Here is an 18,768-nt window from a genome sequence, read left to right as displayed (position 1 = left end):
AGCCAAGATCATGGTTAAGCTCTCTCCTCCTTTGCCACAGTCTGTAGCCAAGGTTTGTTCTGGAAGCTAGCATGTTTGCAAAGTCCCAGTAAGTAAGCAATGGTTTGGGTTTTCATGCTGTGCAAACCAGGCCAAAAAGAGTGGTGACTTCTCTCAGCACAAATCCTTTTCACTGAAAGGATGAAAAGACAATGCCCAACTAGGAGGGCTCTTCAACAGAAAAATGGCAGTTTCAAGTATTAGTAGTTTTTACCTCCATCTTGGTTTGGATCCAGGGCCCAATGACATTGGCCTGAGCCCCAAACTGCTTGCGAAGTCTCTCATTATGCTGCTGGCGTGCATGTTCTTCCATCAAAGCCTGGTCCCGCCTGGGAACTAGTTGTCTCACCTTCAGCAAATATGAAAAAGCTTAGTAAAATTGAGCTTACTGCTGTTAAGCCTCAATAAACACAAAGCGTTCGGAAGTCAGAGAAGCCAAGTTCTGTGCATTGTTAATCAAAAGGATAAATCCAGCCCTCTTCTGAACAAGTAGGTATTAAAATAAAAATTTCCATTTAAGTGGATTAATGTCCGCAAGGAAAATTAACACCTCCATATCTATTACAGGTGAGACGCAACATCGGAAATGTCAGCAGATCATCCAAAAGTCAAGATGGAATGCCAATATTTCTGTAAGTGCTCCAAATAAATTATTTCTACTTCGTGGGAGCGTTGGTGACTTAAGTCACCAAGCCGCTCAATGAATATATATTTCAAAGATGGTCATTATTTCCTACAGCACAAGAATAAAACTGAGTTCAGAATTACCTTTTATAATCTGCACTGTGGATTAAAAAAGGTAAAGGTACTGCTGACCGTTAGGTCCAGTCGCAGACGACTCTGGGGTTGTGCGCTCATCTCGCTCTATAGGCCAAGGGGGCCGGCGTTTGTCTGCAGACAGCTTCTGGGTCATGTGGCCAGCATGACTAAGCCACTTCTGGTGAACCAGAGCAGCACATGGAAATGCCGTTTACCTTCCTGCTGGTACCTATTTATCTACTTGCACTGCATGCTTTCCAACTGCTAGGTGGGCAGGAGCGGGGAACGAACAATGGGAGCTCACCCCGTCACGGGGATTCGAACTGCCGACCTTCCGATCGGCAAGCCCTAGGCTCTGTAGTTTAGACCACAGCACCACCTGCGTCACTTTTATAATCTACACTGTGGATTACTTGCCTGCAAACCAAGAGTCATGTGGTGCTTGCACAAGATATTACATTGCACATCTATGAGAATTTCAACTAATCCTATGCACCCTTACTTGGGAGGAGGTTCATTGAATTCAGTGGGATTTACTCCCAAGTAAAAATGTCTGGGATTGAGAATTCCAAAAGCAGGCTTCCAACCTAGAATAATAATTGCCAAGCATAAAAAGCAACTCACGTGGTCCCATTTGCCATTGATTTCCTGTGGGGTGATGGTAGTGTAGGGGTTGGTTCCTGCCATGTTGACATGGTAGGTCTGAACGATTTTTGACACTTCATTGTGGATTCCTAGAATGGCCTGTCGCTCCTTGTCCGCATCTGGCAAGGTAGCTTTGAACTGTTCATGGGCTGTGGTCAATCCCTGAAGGGAACAGAAAACACAACAACACTTTTATAAAAGAACAGGCCCATTCCCCATAATGGTGCGTTATAAAACACCAGCACAGGATGGACATTGGAATAATTTAAACAGTGTCAGGGAAAGATTCTCTTTTCCACAAATGGGAATTATAAAGGCAGGGAACTGCACTGGAGCAGTGGAAAATTAAATTGTGCAGCAAATAAAAACTTCCTACTGCATGATCACTGAAGGACACGCTGGAAATATTTTAAGGCAAGAGTGCCGAAAGCACATTTCCTTTTTAGGAGGCCATTTTCTTACATCAGTTAGGGGTTGGGCTCTAGCATTTCTGGGTTGCAGGCAGGGATGGGGAAAGCCCCCCTTTGGTAGTAGGTGGTTTAGCATAGGAGAAGGTAAAGGAAAACTAAGTCAGAGCCCAATTCTATACCTGTCTATTCAGAAGCAAGCCCTGCTGAGTTCAACCATAGCTGTCAAGTCCTCCCTTTTTAAAGGGAAATTCCCTTATGCTGAATAGGCTTCCTCGCGAGAAAAGGGAAAACTTGACAGCTATGAGTTCAACAGGGCTTCCTGTTACATATGTTGGTGTGAAACTGCAGGCTTAAGGCATTACTTACTTAATTGTTCAGAATACTTGTTTTCTAAAGATGCCTAAGCCCAAAGGGATGGCAAACTCTGGCTCTCAAGACGTTGTTGGACTACAACTCCCATCAAGCCTGACCACTGGCCATGTTGGCTGGGGCTGATGGGAGCTGGAGTTCCAAAACACCTAGAGGGCAAAGGTTCCCCACTCCTCCAGTGTATCAACAGATCTTCAAAGCCTGTTATTTTATTACTTTTATTTTATTATTTGTTGAAGGACAACAGGGCAGTTCCTCAATCCTTAGGATAGGGAATGGCTATGACTATCCAGAGGTGAGAAAAGCACTTTTTATGTGTTCAGGAGGCACTTTTTGCTGCACATTACTAAACATACACCAGTTTTTTTTGCCATGCTGCAGAAAACAGATTAAGTTGTTGAGACCTAGAATTAATATAGCCCTGATCATTGAATCAAAAGGGTGAGAACAAAGTGGTTATTTTCGGAATAAGACACATAATAGATACAGGCCTGAGAAGTGGGAATGTACAGGAAATTTTAATTTTTTTGTAACAATTTCTAGAGGTGTAGTGGTGCTATTGCAGCAAAAATATCTAAGAATCATGTGGCACCTTAAAAACTAACACATTTTTTATGGTCAGTGAAAGCTTATTGCCATAATACATTTGTTAGTCTTTAACATGCCATAAGACTCTTCGTTATTTTCGATTTTTGTGTTTCCTTTTGTCTTTTCCTCACTTCATTTGCTTCAGTTTGTATATCTAACAGACAGAGGGAACCATCCAATCTTTCCCACCAATTTACAGGCAGTTGCTGTTACCTGCCTGAGCTGTTGAGAGAAGGTGATCTACTTCCATTGCTAGGGTTTGGCAGGAAACATTAGTATCAGCTGATATTTTACACCCTATGAACAAGAGCCGAAGATGAATATGATTTATCTGGTGAGAGACGGACGGTACATACCTGGATCTCCTCAATGGTATGGACTATGAAGGTGTCCTGAAGATCTTCCATGGCCCCCTCCATCCAGTTATTGAAAGGGGCAGCTCGTTTGGCATATTCTAGATACAGCTGGTCAATTGTCTCCAGCAATTTTTCTGTTCTCTAGGAAATCCACCCAGAAAAAGAAGTTAGGCACCTTGAATCCCACACACACACTCCTCCTATCCTAATGACCCGTCAAACACGACATTTCCTCTTTTGTTACTCCTCGCAGTCCTTTCTCCCAGTTTTCTTTTTCTTTTAAAAGAAGCTGTAATTTACATAAGTATTTATTTGATTTATATGCCACCCTTCTTCCCAAAGCAATCCAAGCAAAGGGCTTAACATTATTGGCATTTAAAACAGTACACCTTCCCTTTTCCCACAGTCCACAGAACCACAGTTAGGAAGCAGTTTCAAGTTACAGATCCCCCCCCAAGCTTTTTTTTTTAAAAAAAATAAAAATAAAAAAATTGATCGCAAAGCAGTTCCCAACCATCAAAATAACAGGAAAATCGATTTAAAAATATCATTTGATTTATGACAGGGGTCAGCAAACGTTTTCAGCAGGGGGCCGGTCCACTGTCCCTCAGACCTTGTAGGGGGCTGGATTATTTTGAAAAATAATAATGAACGAATTCCTATGCCCCACAAATAACCCAGAGATGTATTTTAAATAAAAGCACACATTCTACTCATGTAAAAACATGCTGATTCCTGGACGGGCCGGATTTAGAAGGCGATTGGGCCACATCCGACCCCCGGGCCTTAGTTTGCCTACCCATGATTTATGATACAGCATTTAAAAGCAATGGATAAACCATTGTAAAACATCGTAAAATATAAAACTAGAACATCATAAAATATAAAACTAGGCCTTCTTGGTAGTAGTGCCAGGCATAAAACAAAGCAGGTCCATCATAAGCCTGGCACCACTACCAAGAAGGCCGTATCTTGCATCCTCATGCAGAAAGCAATACTCACCATGGGAACCCCAAGAAGGACCCCCTCTGCTAATGTCAAAACCTGGGCAGGTTGGTACTGGGAGTAGGCCTGGGCAGTATATCAATATATCGACCAGGACCAGTATGAGGAGCAGACCGCGATGTCGGCTTCACTCAGTGGTATATTGCTGAGTAAAACCGCCACCCCACTCTGCCCTCATACGACGCAGAGGAAGAAACAAGCTGTATATGAAACATATGGAGAACCTTTTACCTCCAGGGCTTCTCGTCGTTTCTGGGTCAGGGCCCCAAGGTTATCCCACTGGTCACATATTTTCTGGCACCTGGCATTGACACTTGGGGAATCATAGTAATCCAGCTCACTAGCAAAAAAAAAGGGTGAAAAAGTGCTTTACCAAACACATTGATAAAAGTTGGAATCTAGTTCTAGTCGTGTTTTTTTAATTAAAAAAAACATGTTGAAACTGATTAACCTGCTAATGCTGTTACAAAGATGAAGCAACTCGTCTTCAGAGGCATACAGCCTCTGCACACGGATGACAACTCTTACGGGCTCAGGTAAGCTCCTGTTTGAGCTTGCAGGCAAAATGAACATGCAGGTATTTAAATGTGGATCAGTGAAATCTATGCCCATCAGTTGTTTAAACTCCTATTGCATTTTGTTAGGTGTCATAGTGAAGAGGTCCCTTTCTTCCCTCACCAGCCTACACCCCTCTTTTTCTGCTGGAATCCTTGTCAAGGTTTCCTTTCAAATAAGGGTGCTTCCCTATATTCTTGTGTCTAAAAAGAACTAGATTTGCCTTAGCGTTCAACAGGTTCCCCAGGTACGCTGACTGTTGAAAAGGCCACTGTTTGGTTATGTGTCAAAAGGTGAAGCCCATTCGCTAGGCGAAAGCCATACTTGAGTTCTTGTGCGATAGCAGCAATCTGTTCCACACGGTCCTGATGAGCAGCAAGATCACTTTCAAATGCCTCGTGCTTCTTTAACAGGGCCTTGATCTCTGAGAGGGTGGCAGTTTCATAATCCTTCTGCTGCAACATTGCCTCTTTACCTGAAGGGGGTGCCAAAACACAGGAAAAATGAGCAAAAGACCAACAAGTAAGGAGTTTCAAGGAAGTTTTGATAGAGCAGCATATTCCCCCCCATTTTCCTTCCTTCCTTTTAAAATAGTTTTATTAACTTCCAATATATAACAATTACAAAGGGGGGGGGGTTCCAACTTGCCCTCCTCCCCACTTGAAGAAGGATTACGGTAATCTAGTTAAATTTGCCCAAATCCAATCTGTGATTTCAGTAATTGCCATTCTTCAGGGTTCTTGCCAAAGTATTTTATAAAAGGATGCCATATTTCAACAAAATCATTTATATTAGTCAATGCATGTAATCTTTGTGTTCCTCCTCCATGAGAGGTCCGGAGAATGGCAACATGAGAATAGGCATTTTTTTGTGGTAGCTTCCCACTTTTGCAATGCTCTCCCCAGGAAATTTAATAAATAGTAAATAATAATAAATAATAATAATTTAATCAAGCCCAATCCTCAAGTTAACGTGAATAAATTTTACCATTAACGCAAGATTTGTTGCAGACTGCCTTTATTTTGACCCATGGGGAAGGCCTTGGACAGGCAATTTTGGGACTGCATAAATTATCTGAGAAATGTAAGCTTCTATATTTTTGCAAGGATGTTCATTAAAAACAATCTGTCTGCAATTGGGTGCTGTTTTTGGCATTTGGGCATTGATGTGCACCCTACAGTACAATTTAACACATGCACAGAAAAGAAACACAGTATGTGCTAGTAGACACAAAATGGAGCTCTCTGAGAATCTTCGCTTTAATTCTTTAAAAATAAAAACAAAAACAGATCCCTAATGACTAGAAAGACAGGCTTGAAACACCAAGTCTAGAGATCAGCCAAACAAGATCTCCAGGAGTCCCAATATCAGTAACCCACGTGGGGAGCCGAAGTGGTTTGCCAGGTGAGTCAGAGGTGCTGTACTAGTTTCCTGGCATATGGGTTGCTATTGCCTACCAGGAAGGAGAGGGCCAAGGTGGCAGGGAGGTTGATGCAGTGCAAACACACTGACAGAAACACCAGGTTAGCGCTGCTGGTGCATCTACACCACACCTACTTCCTGGCTGCCCCAGTCCTTTCCCTCTCCCTCCTCCTGGTAAGCGATACTGATTCCCCTGCAGGGAGCTAACACAGTGGCTGTGCCCCCACTCAGCAAGCTGCTTCTGATGAGAAGTATTGCTCTTTGGCATTAACTAAAGCAGGGGTATGTAGATTTCCAGCTTGCAGGTTCTACGTCTCTCGCACACAAAAGCATTTCTGGTTTCTCTTCTAAGCTTTATTCATTGCTATTGAGAAACAACTAAAATTCAGAGCTGCCCAGAGATCTATTCATCATCAATTCTCCCTTCTGCCTGCCCCAATAATAAAGTATGAAGAGCATGCTAATTTACTAATATAGATGAGAATTTAGGCTACCTTGGCACGGATCATCATCATCATTCATAATAATAATGCTGCATGAATTTATTGTTACACAGTGAAAGCCCTGGCAATAGGACACATTTAGGATCTGTCTTACCGTCTGTCCAGGATTCATGAATGCAAGCTTTTTGCCGGAACTTCTCAGCCAGGTGATCCAGCCGTTCTAATCTTCGGATTTCGTTCAAAAGCCACTCCTCGTAGCCTTTCTCGGCCTGTTCTAGGCACCCCCATGCATTATTTATATCCTGTAGCGATCAAAGCAGAAGCACAAACACGGTCAAGGAAGGATGGGCAAGTTCAGAAGAAGGGAAATATTCTGAAACGTCCTCAGATAGTTCCAAGCTGGTTTGCAAACGGCCTATGCTAACTGAAGGTCAGCATCACACCAGAAAAAGATGTGAAAAGGCAGTTCCAAGCGGGCAAATAATTTGACAGAATGGCATCTGCTTGGCAGCATCATTACACTAGAGCACAATGACATTTTAACAGAAAAACCATGCAAACCACTGGGCAGTCCACAAGCAATTTAGAAAACAAGTGTCTGCAGAAGGCTACCACTAGTCCATTGAGGAGGGCTAAGGCTCTGGAGCACCAGCAGTCCTGGGCATGGATGGGCTGCAGAGTATGGCAAACTGATAGGCAGGCAGCACCAGAACCAGGGACAGTAGGAACTAGAGGCAAGGCTTCAGCTAACTAAGCAACATCTTAGGAGAGCAGTTGACCTGGGCAGTTGCTGCTGCACTGATCTGCCACCTTGCAATGCTTCTGCAAGGAGGTCTGTTTTCTAGTTGCTACCTCCCTGTCCTCAGCTAAAAAGCCAGCTCTCTGGTACTAAAATGTGCAATCCTGCAAAAGTAGTGTACTTCCTACTGTCTCTGGGACCAGTAGTGAAAGATGTATGGAGTTGAATAAGTTTTGGGATCTGAGAATATCAGCAAGGAAACATGATCAGGAACAGGAGAAAGAAAGCGCAGCCTACTGGGGCTCTTCTGCCTCTGTCAAAACATGTCAATGATCAACTGAGATGAAGGATTTCCACTGGGTCCTTGATGCCCCAGGATTTCTGTGTTGTTGCAGGGGTGAGTGGATCCTGAGCAACAGCAACCTGTGACACCCATAATAATCATTTAGCATCCATGTTCTAGAGTGGTTGGATGACTAGAAAAGAACATGCTGTCAACTTGCAAGAGCTATACCATTCATGAATGATTATCTCTGTGGACCACAGGCTGTGATGAGAAAGTCCATTGACTACCAGGATGGGATATCATGGCCACTTGAAAGTGTCAGCAGACATAGAGCATGTACCTAGAAAAAAGAACTCGGCCAAACACACTCACCGATACCATTTTCCCTTCAGAAGGCATGAAGGCTGGCCTGTTGCTAAGTCGCAGCTTAGTCTGCAACGTATTGAAGTTGATTTCCAGTTGGCACTTCTCTTGGACTTTGGGAGGCTTGTGAAGGCGGCGGTAATCTCGGAAATCCTCCAGTTTCTGCTGCATGGCCTGCATGGTGTTCTCTGGAGCCCGATTCTCCAGCCAAGGTATGGTTCGGCGGATCCACTCCAGCAACTGAAAAAAGGAAACAAGTCAAGGAAGAAAAGTGGGAACTGTGCAAAGATTAGAAACCCATCAGTGCTGACATTTAACAGGGAAAAGGGTTTGATTTTTTGTTATTTGTGGTTTTAGTCCTATGAGCATCTTGCCTTTCATGATTGTAATTTTATTTGCCAGCAGGGCCGGCCCTAAGGCAAGGCTGGGGGGCGCAGGCGCATGGGGGGCACTGCGCTGCTCCACCCGCGTGGCAGCCGTACTCGGAAACCGGGGGGGCGCCGGAGGGATAGTTCGCGCCACGGCGCCAGCTATACTTAAGACGGCCCTGTTTGCCAGCAAGGTTCAGCAACTGGCAGAAATCTAGTTTAACAGACTTGTATGTTTGTGTGTGTTTTCACACTTTGCATCTCTAGACTTTACACTAACAAGCATATTTAAGGACCTGAAACCTCAAGTAAGATAAGCACGCAATCCAGCTTTTAATTTTCAACAGGGCTAATGAGTATTTCTACATCATGCTTTTGAGTTTATTTTCACTGGTTTTTTGGTGATGGACCAGTTCTGAGGATAGTCTTCCCAGGGCCGCATATATTCCTAGTCCTTGTGGCATTTGAGTTAGGTTCATTTTGTGGTGATATTACTACTACTACTACTTCAACAACTACATCTGAGGTGATTATAGGCTTCCTTTGGCCATTTCTGCAGCAGCATTGGACTTAATTTAGCATTTTTGTTTTGCCCATCCCTCCTGCCACCACCTGTAGGCCACCATTCCACTCACATGCCAGGAGTAACATCCAACTATCAGTTAATGTGCTCTTTCCTATAGCCTATCATTAGTTTCTTTCCCCTATTAGTGTTTAGTTTCCTGGATCCAGCATTATACAGTGCTATTTGGGTTTTCAAATAGATAAATATAGATAGATCGATTAGATAGATAGATAGATAGATCACTAAAGGAGCTTTACTTACATGATCCTGAAGGTCACACCAGAATGAATTTAACCTGACTACAGACTTCTGCAACTGCATACAGTGGTGCCTCGCTAGACGAAATTAATTCGTTCCACGGGTCTTTTCTTATAGCGAAAAATTCGTCTAGTGAATCCCATAGGAATGCATTGAATTTTTTTTGATATTTTTTTTGCCCGTAGGAACGCATTAATTGAATTTCAATGCATTCCTATGGGAAACTGCGATTCGCTAGACAAATTTTTTCGTAAAACGCATTCGTCTAGTGAGGTAACCTCCGCTCGAAAAATCCTTTCGTTAAGCGGAAATTTCATTAAGCAGGGCATTCGTTAAGCGAGGCACCACTGTACTTTATATGCTACTTTGCTAGCTGGGATCCAAAACTGATAAATTTATAGGTCCCATAGCAGTCACCCCCAGTCATGTGGTGCCCTCCATTGGTTTTAGACCATAGTGCCCATTATCCCTGACTGGGGTAGATGGGAGTTTATAATCTAAAAAAAAATTGAGAACCAGGTTGCAGAAGGATGTTCTATGGAATATCTATCTTTCCATTTCCATAAAGCTCTGTCAAGAAATTGAAATCAGGAATACCTACATCACTGGCCAACTTCTCATAGTCTTCCATTAACTGTTCATTCTCTTGATTAACTGCCAGCACCTTGCAGATACGATTGGCTGCTGTTTCCGCCTACCGAAATTTAGAAAGACAGAAAGAAAAATACACTGTTAATGTTTCCTTTAGCTTCTTGATGGTTGCCTTTTAGAAAAGGCACAGTCCACTCTGTGTCTAAGAAAATGTTACTGGTACAAATTTATCTCCACACTATAAAGATTTTGAAGTGCTCTTGCTGTCATTTCTCTCTTCTAAGAGTTTTGATGTGGATGTACACTTGCAATGCCTAAGAGGTTTTTTACCCTCTACAGATGCCCATATTCATTTAGGTGCACATCCATATCTATGCACATCAATGTCTGGTACGAGATAGAATGCATAAAGTGGAAAATTATTCTTGGAACAAGTAAATGCCTATCCAAACCTTCTCCAAGACCATTCTATAAAATGCAATGAGGTAAAAATCTAACCCCATTTGTCTCGATGGATCAATGTTTTCCATTTTGCTTGTAGTTATTCTTCCACCTCTGTTTTGAGGTGCTAAAAGGAATCACTTCTCACCAAAACTAACTTGCCCCTGAAGAAAGTGTGATGCCACAGGTCTACTGTTGATATCTATTCCATACATATCCAGATGTTCAAAGCTATCAAAGTGCTCTCATATGAAACTGTAGCTCTGCTGTGATAATTTCATACTCTTAGGTTTTGGAATAAACATGAACTTCCCTTAATCTTACAAGAGTTCTCATTATTACATATACTGTACTAGATTTTTAAAAATAGAATAACTGGTGTATACTTTTAGGAATTAATGCCAAAGGTAGTCTTGGGTTTGAGTAGTCTACAGACTCATCCCAACCTGCCATTTCAGCCTCAAAGTTATATGAGGGCAGAGGGCCTAAATGAAAGAGCAGACTGGAGGAAGAGAAATAAAGCCCGAAGTCCAAAGTTGTACTGTTCATCAGTTCTAAGAGGCTACAAAACTGTCCCTTGTATCTTTTACTTGAACTGGGACACCAATGCAACAATATATATCCATTGAATTGTTTTTTCAGATCTTCAGAGGGTAGTAACATAATTTCATTTTTTTTATGAAATTAAAAAGTTTGAAACCTTTTTTCTATTTTCCTTTTAGACTTCACTGGAACTAGCAAAAACAAAAACAAAACCAACCCTCTAGTGCAGCCTTCTCCAAACTGGTGTCCTCCAGTTGATTTGGACAAAAACAGGGGAGGGAAACCTTTTTCATCCCAAGGGCTGTGTTTCCTTCTAGAGGCAACATGCCGGCAGTGGGCAGGGACAGAGTCAAAACTAGGTAGAGCAATTTTACCTTTGTACAGTAGGTTTAGTTTCTACATCCACTTAACACCCTCCTCTCTGTCTTCCAGCCACGCTGCCAACAAGTCATTATCAGAATCCAACACCACTTCCCAGTCAAGCAAAAACTCTCAAGGAGGTCGTGAAGTAAGGCCAGAGAAGTGGTCTAGCCTTGGGAAAGAGGCTGGGCTTGAGGAGGGGTGTGTGCCTTGAGGAGAATCCTGCATTTCACCCCCAGGCCTGAAGTTCCTCGCCCCTGGACAATGCTGGCTCTGGGCTTATGGAGGCTGTAGTCGAAAACATTTCGAGAGCACCTGCTTAGAGAAGGCTGCTCTGGCCCAACATATCTGAGAAGCCATCTTGTTCTACGTGCCTCATCACAATCCCCCAAGATGGATGAAACCATCTACCTGCCAACCCAGGATATCTACAGCGGGGAGACATCCCCCCCCCAGCAGCTTCCTTGCTTAGTTCTTGTAGTGAAAGTCTTAGTATATTTCAAAACCATTCAAATAATTCCTTTACTTTGGCAGAGAATCGAGCATTCTGAGCATCTTGATACAGCTATCTTGGGCAGATTTAGGGATGAAGCAGAATAAAAATATTTATAAATAAGCAAATAGCTTTTAAAAACCCCTACTAGGCTATCTCATCTGAAGACAGGGAGCCTCTATATCAAAACTGAGAGGACACCAAAGCAGTTTCTTACATTCAACACTAAACTTTTGGCTCCAGAGAAGATAAAGCAAAATGACAACATTTACCGGTACCTTTTTTTGTTTTTGTTTAGGGATGTATGGTGTTTAAAGTAATAATACTCAATTTTTTATGCCAAGGTAAGCTGAATTCTGAAACATTATGAAAATTAACTGAACGTGCATTAACTTAATAAAAGCACCATTCACTGGCCTCTAGAAATCCTAAGATTTTGGGCTTGCACAGAATTCTGGAGCAGAAACAACCTGCTTTTATCCACCATTGAAAGGACTATGCAAGCTTTCAAACTGAGCAGGCCTCTTTTAACAAATGGGACACTTTTAGCCACTTCAAGTTGGCAGCACTTGAACAATTTCAAGGTAATCGTTCTCTCCTGGTGCTGTAATTAAATGTATTATATTATACATGTGAATTGCAGAGCAAAAAGGTAGTATTATGCCGCCACTATCTGACATCCCAAAAGTATTTATATTAAAGTACTGGTAAGTACGCTCTACTAAGAATCTTGCTGTTTTCCCTAAAAACGTGCAAGTACAGAGACTTGTAACTTTTTTGGGTAACTTGTTCCACTGTCCAGTAACAAAAGGGGTATACTTTCATTAACGGGTCCAAGATGTATCTTGAGCAAATACATGCCCACAGTATTTTCCTATAGGTGACTAGACTGTTAATCCCAGATGCTACCCACAAAACAGGTAAGGCTAGATAGTGCCAATAATGCCTTGTCTCTTTGTCTCAACATTAAGAAAGAACAGCAGAGACATGGCTCCCTATCTCCCCTGGTGTCTAAATGAATGAGTGTAGGCTTAATATAATAGGTATATGAAACAATGTGGACATTTGTCTTTTCATCACAGATTAATGATGGGATCCTGAAATGCTACCTATCAAACGGAAGCTGAATCAAAAGACTTGCCCATAATTATTTCCAGGAATCTCCTTTGACAGTGTATTAAAAACAAATTATTTAAAACCATCTAGTAATAAAAACACTCATGCAGTTTAGTGTTATTAAAGTTAGAAGCAGTTAGGGCGGGGGAAAGAAAGCAAATGGACCAAAGCAAGTATATGTGTAGAAATACATAGACACACACACACACACACTCACGCGCACACAAAATCATATGAAGGAAAAGCAGCCAGTCACATACACGTCATGGCAGGCTGGGGCCCCTGTACCTTTAAAGACTCAGTATAAGAGAATGAAAGAAGCAGAAAGTTGATCATGTGACCTCCCCTTCAGGGCTGGTAGCAGTAATGAGAAATCTGAATGAGAAATGGAGCGACATCACAGTAAGTCACCTTGTCAAGTAAGAGGGCAGAGCTTGAAAAGAAACTCAGTGCTCCTGGGCCAAAGCCGAAATGCATGCTTGCTAATCACTCTACAATAGCCCCAGATTTGGACTGCTACAAAGGGAAAGGGACCCTAACTCTTTCCTCCAGGTCATGAATTTATTGCTGGGCTGATTGGCTAGCTGACAGTGCATTCAATTTTTCAATTTCTTTTTATAAAACTTTGGATTCTGCTAAACTCGAGATTATATATTTATCTTCTGACAACTATCCAGATGTTGTGCAACTGATGTTCTCATTTGTATCTTATCAGCTGTTTCAAGGCATTAGGCAATAGGCCCCACCACTGAACAAAGCTCTTGTGCCCCATTCTAGAACACTACAGCACTGAGATCCATAATCTATGCTGTCTACTAGATATATATTAAATCCAGAGTAGTGTTACACAATTGCAGGGTAAAAAAAATGGAAACATGGCCTTTGAGCAAAGTTTGAAAGCTCCCTGCAGAAACACTCATGTCCCAGATTTTCTATAAGCTTGTGCTGAAAGGGTAATTAGTGAATTAAATGTATTCTTTAAAAAATACCTATTTAGAAAGTCTGCTGTCACTATGTATTTTAAAAATACAAAGTATGTCCTTTAGTACTTTCAGATAAGATGCTTTTTAAAGATTGGTGACATCCGATGTTGTCTGCCTGCTTAAGCACCAGAAATTTGCTTGTGGAGAAGAGAGGAAAGAAAAGACCCATAGCTCTGGTGGATATCCTTTCACACTATGTTGCATCTCAATCAGTATGGAGAATTGGGTCCAAGGTGACAAGGGAGCAGGCCACAGTGAAGTCAGTTTTTCAGCAGCTAACATGGCATGTCAGTAACGTATGAATTAGCTCCCAGAACATTTTCAACTTAGTTTGCAATATTTCAGTTCAGCTTAAGAGTTACACCTGTGCCTGAGAACCTCTATGAATCTACCAACAAATATGGGATAGGAAAAAGTTATGAATGCACATTTTTATTATAATGTGACTGCAGAATGGAGAATAGGGTCCAAGAAAGAGAACTTTGTGGAATGGTTGTCTGGTTCAGTAAAGGAGTCTTGTTACATTATCAGCTATCCTTATCAGAGTTTAATTGCCCAATGTGTGCCCAAGGGGTCTGGATTAAGGTCTGTTTCCCCCTTGGCATCTTTTACTCAGGTGTAGATGCACGATGTACGGTAAGTGCTAACGCTAATGACACACGTGTGTTTGAATCAAAGCTTTCCCACAAAATGCATCTAAGCAGTGATACAGAACCAACAGAAGACAAATATTTTGCAGACGAGTATAAAATGTCAAGGGAGGAGAAATCCACTGAGAGAATGATTACATAGATAAAAAAAGCTGTAAGGGTAAGGGGACACCATAAATGGTACAAGGAGGCAAAGCACCAGAACTACTGGCAGAGGAAGGACACAGATGGATGGGAGCAAAGAGAAGCAACATGGGGCAGAGAAAAAAGTTAAAAGGTATATGCAGAGACTGTGATAATCAATTCTGGCATCAAAGGCTGGCTGTGTGAAAAAGATGTAAGGGAACAGCCATCCCAACTTACACAAATCACTAGAGTTTGGCCTTGAAACAATAACTTAACTGAGCAGGAATTCCATGAGCATGGCATCTATAGAATGAGACCTTCTGAGGTCTCCCATTGGGAGAACACCTGTCAAAGCAGAAGTGGCCATTTATATATAAATCCACGTAGACAGGACCAGATTCCACTGATGGTAAAGCAGCAGCAGCAGCAGCAGAGGGTTTTTGTTTTTATGGCCACATAAAGGCTGAATGGCAATTCTCTGACTTCACTTGGAAAAGTAGCTGCTCGGAAATTAACGACCACTGTTGGTATACTGCCAATAATAACGGAGACCTCTTGCTTATAAAATAAACCCTGCTGAACAATTGGTTTTAGGTTGCATGAATGGGGAGCAATCTACGCATGATGCTCAATCATGCATAGCTTTTTTTAAAACGTGTTCTTAACTAAATCCAGCTGCAGAAATTACAGTCTGGAGCAAAAGATTAGTACGGAGGAAAATATCAGAGAACTTCTGCAACTGAGCATCATGTGGAGTTTTGACCTCAGTTGTTTAGCCCTATAGTAATTATTACTGATGGCTAAAAGCAACTCTAGAGCTGGGTCTTTAAAACACTCCCAACAGGCTTAGCATTGCCAATGGTGGACCAGTGTTGTATCAGCCACCAAAAATAACTGAGAACAGAGCGCTCTAAGGAAACCAGCACCAAGCTGAAACTAGCAATGTACTTTCCAATAGGCAGCCATCTGATCTGTCAGCAAAGTATTGAATATATTCTACAATATTAATTTGAACCAGTAGGCTGCAACTTGGGTGTTCTAGGCCAGAAATATTGTCTGGGGAAAAGCAGAGAGACCCCACTACATTCGGGGGGGGGGGAAATCCACTGAGTTCTCAACAAAGCTAAAGAGTGTTTTTTAAATCACCCAAGATGCTAAGGAAGTTGTGACAATATTAGATAGCTCAACATGACAGCCAGCACTGGATTCCATACCTCTAATGGTTTAGGGTATCTTCCTCTAAATTTGGTGGGCAGGAAACAGAAGGAAGAGGAGGGGGTTTGTTAGGAGTAAAGTCTCACCTTCTGCGCACCTGAGAAGGCGTGGTAGTAACATGAAACATAGGTCATAATGGCCTTCTCATCCGGCCTTAGCGTGCCTATAATATCTGTGCAAAGAAGGAGAAGAGGTTGAAAGGATAAAGTAAGAAGCAGCACACAGAATAAAATAAAACAGTCATGGGTGGTAAGAGAAGGGGAAACTTCCCATCATGCATTGCAGGACAGGCCAAACAGATTTCCATGCGGAGAGCTGGGAATTCGGATCAGAACGTGACGGGCAGGGTTGGCTTTGTGGACTCCGGTGGAACTCGCTCCCAACTCCCGTTTTCAGCTTTGGTTTCCAAGCAACCAGCCTAGTCCACATTGCTTTGACACAACTCCACAGTCAGTAGGCTCAACCCACTTGCAGATGGGCAAATCTAGCTTTATCTGGGGGAGGAAACAGCCAGTTCTGTGTGCCTGTTCTACACACAGGAGTAAAGTAGCTAAATTTGATGAAGACACTATATAGAAGTTAGAAGGCATGACAAAACCCAGATGCAAGGCAGAGAAGATTGGTTCTTGGAGTGCCAGTGCTTGACATCTTACTAGGGCTGCCCCGTGTGTGTTTTCTGAGCATACAGCTCTTCCCCTTGTGCTGTGGGCACAGCTACCAGATATATTCCATGTATAAAACTTCAGATTAAAAAGGGATGGTTTTTTTAAAACTTCAGCTGTGTGCATTGGAAAAAGATGTGGAGTAACCCCTTGCCCGGTACAGTTGATTTTAAGGTAACTGCATCGTGCAATTGCAGTAAAATGACAGAATGCCAATGGCATGTCACAGGGGAGTTATAGAAATGCAGTTTACATCTGAAGTATTAGCATAGTGCTCCTTGTTTCACTTTAGAAGACACAGACATGCATATCTGTCCATTTAGGCAAGGCTTCAGTATTGCATGGTCTACTTTCTATCAGAACCCTTGTGGCCCACAAAGCAAGAGTGCATGCTCAGGATCTCTTAAAAATTAAGGTATAATCTGATAATGCACAATTGCTTAAGAACATCAGGAGCACCCTAACTAGAACCATCAAGTTCAGCATTTTATGCAAGGATCCCAGAAAAAAGTAGGTGCTCCGCAACTTCTATCCACCACTGTCTTAAGCTGTAGCTAGTGAAAGGTTAGCATTTAGTCTACTTTTGAGGGAAATAACATGACTTCTGGATCCATTTTCAAGCTTCAGCCTACTTTACACACTTACTTGGGAGAATACCTTACTGAACTGAGTGTGACTTAACTTCTGAGTAAACAAGCATAGACTTGTACTGCACAACCCATTTGCTCTACGATGAGTTCTCAGATACCAAAGAACAGTTGATTCATCAAACTGCAATGCTCTGTGGAAACTTCCTGTTTGGGACATCCAGTCAGTAATGTTTTCAGAGAAGTTGGCAAACAGAATGCACATTTACTGCTCTGTGGCCTCCAGGTCTTATTTCTTAAAATTTATGCTCTTTTGCAAAGTAAGGAGGCTCAATTGCACAGCACTGTTGCTGATCAGCAAAGCGAATCAGCATGGATTAGCTGGTATGTAGAATGCTATGCCTTAGTTGGTATGTAGAATGCTATGCCTGTTGTCTTTGTCCATGGAGTTTTCTTGGCAGGGATACTGGAGTGGCTTGCCAGTTCATTCTCCAGGTGGATCACGTTTAGTCAAAACTCTCCACTATGACCTGTCCATCTTGGGTGGCCCTGCATGGCATAGCTCATAGCTTCTCTGAGTTATTCCAGCCCTTTCACCACGACAAGGCATTGATCCATGTTCTCGAAGCTACGAACATGAGTTTGACCAAACTGCGGGAGGCAGTGCAAGACAGGAGTGCCTGGCGTGCTATGGTCCATGGGGTCACGAAGAGTCGGACACGACTAAACGACTAAACTACAACAAGAATGCTATGTTGCTGGCTCACTATGCATGACAAATTACTATGCAAAATACCCCCCCCCCCGAGATTCACCTCGAGAGAGATCTTTGTGTCCTGTGGATAAAAGCAGAGCTCCCAATGCCAAGAGAGTGACCTGCTGACTTGCACCGAAGTACAGATCTGCACTACATCACTGACTGTGGGGTTGTGTTTGACCCCATCTGCACCCCCAAAATGGTACATACACAGAGAGCCATTCGGAGCCAACAAGCCAACTCTGCCAAAAATAATAATAAAGATGCCCGTAGCTAGATAGGAGAGAGAGAGAGAAAGAAAGAAAGGTTTGGACATTAGCAAGAGGACCAGGTGCGCTGTGTGGAGGGAGCTTGGAATCCTGCGATACCTTCTGGGCTCCTGAGAAGGCGTGGTAGAAGCTAGAAACATAGGTCATGATGGCCTTCTCGTCAGGACGGGCTGTTCCAACAATGTCTGTCAAAGAAAACCTGAAGTTAAAGAGCATATCAACTCATGGGATGTGAGCAAAGAGAGATGGGTCACCAAAAGGTTAGGGGAATGCCTGGTGAGGGGTGGGTGTGACTATTAGAACCTACACATTCTCTACATATAGGTCTTTTAGATACTTTCTTGGAAGACGATTTCCCTTCTTGGTTATGGCAATTGTCCCTGTCCTCTTCTCCTTACTAGGAAAAATACATATTCTTGATGCAAGTGCCCAGTAGAACACAGAAGAATTGTGTGTGCTAAATTGGGAAGATGAAAGATGATCTTTAATCTGCTGTTTCAGTGAATGAAAGCAAATGGCCACCTTCTGCACCATTCTCAATAGGCTGTTGGTCTGGTTTTTCTAGGCATCTAAGGAAAGCAGGTGCTCATCATCTCTCAAGCTCAGGCCATGTAATGTTTTCATAGTGTTTCCTTGCTGCTTTGAGGATGATAATGGTGATGGAGAACAATAGTTGCTACAGCACAAAAGAGAACCATATTGCCATGCACCGAACCATCTGCTTCTTCTTTGAGCTTTCATGGGACCTACATCTGTCTCAGTTTTTTTACCTGTGATAGTTCAGTTTGGTGGCAAATCCCAAAGG

The 18,768-nt window shown here is 42.5% G+C and overlaps 1 protein-coding gene across 6 annotated transcripts in view; it reads right to left on the bottom strand.

Annotated features, from left to right (window-relative positions):
• The window catches only part of ACTN1 (actinin alpha 1), a 93,233-nt gene that overhangs the window by 11,080 nt on the left and 63,385 nt on the right, over window positions 1-18,768 (bottom strand). For 3 of the 6 annotated variants that reach the window (XM_035113600.2, XM_035113590.2, XM_035113594.2), the window contains exons 8-16: window positions 18,063-18,148; window positions 9,772-9,864; window positions 7,989-8,219; window positions 6,746-6,893; window positions 5,051-5,201; window positions 4,403-4,511; window positions 3,167-3,307; window positions 1,423-1,605; window positions 254-388 (exon numbers count right to left, since the gene is read on the bottom strand). In XM_035113600.2, the coding sequence (XP_034969491.1) occupies window positions 254-388; window positions 1,423-1,605; window positions 3,167-3,307; window positions 4,403-4,511; window positions 5,051-5,201; window positions 6,746-6,893; window positions 7,989-8,219; window positions 9,772-9,864; window positions 18,063-18,148 (1,277 nt within the window). Of the gene's footprint in view, window positions 1-253; window positions 389-1,422; window positions 1,606-3,166; window positions 3,308-4,402; window positions 4,512-5,050; window positions 5,202-6,745; window positions 6,894-7,988; window positions 8,220-9,771; window positions 9,865-15,774; window positions 15,861-18,062; window positions 18,149-18,768 lie in introns of those variants that run through there. The other 3 variants (XM_060273879.1, XM_035113608.2, XM_060273872.1) reach the window with 2 other exon arrangements.

Source organism: Zootoca vivipara, chromosome 1 (genome assembly GCF_963506605.1).
Source record: "Zootoca vivipara chromosome 1, rZooViv1.1, whole genome shotgun sequence".
NCBI classification, from domain to species: Eukaryota; Metazoa; Chordata; class Lepidosauria; order Squamata; family Lacertidae; genus Zootoca; species Zootoca vivipara.
Note: the sequence above shows the minus strand (reverse complement) of the source record. Positions and strands in the feature narration are given on the sequence as shown.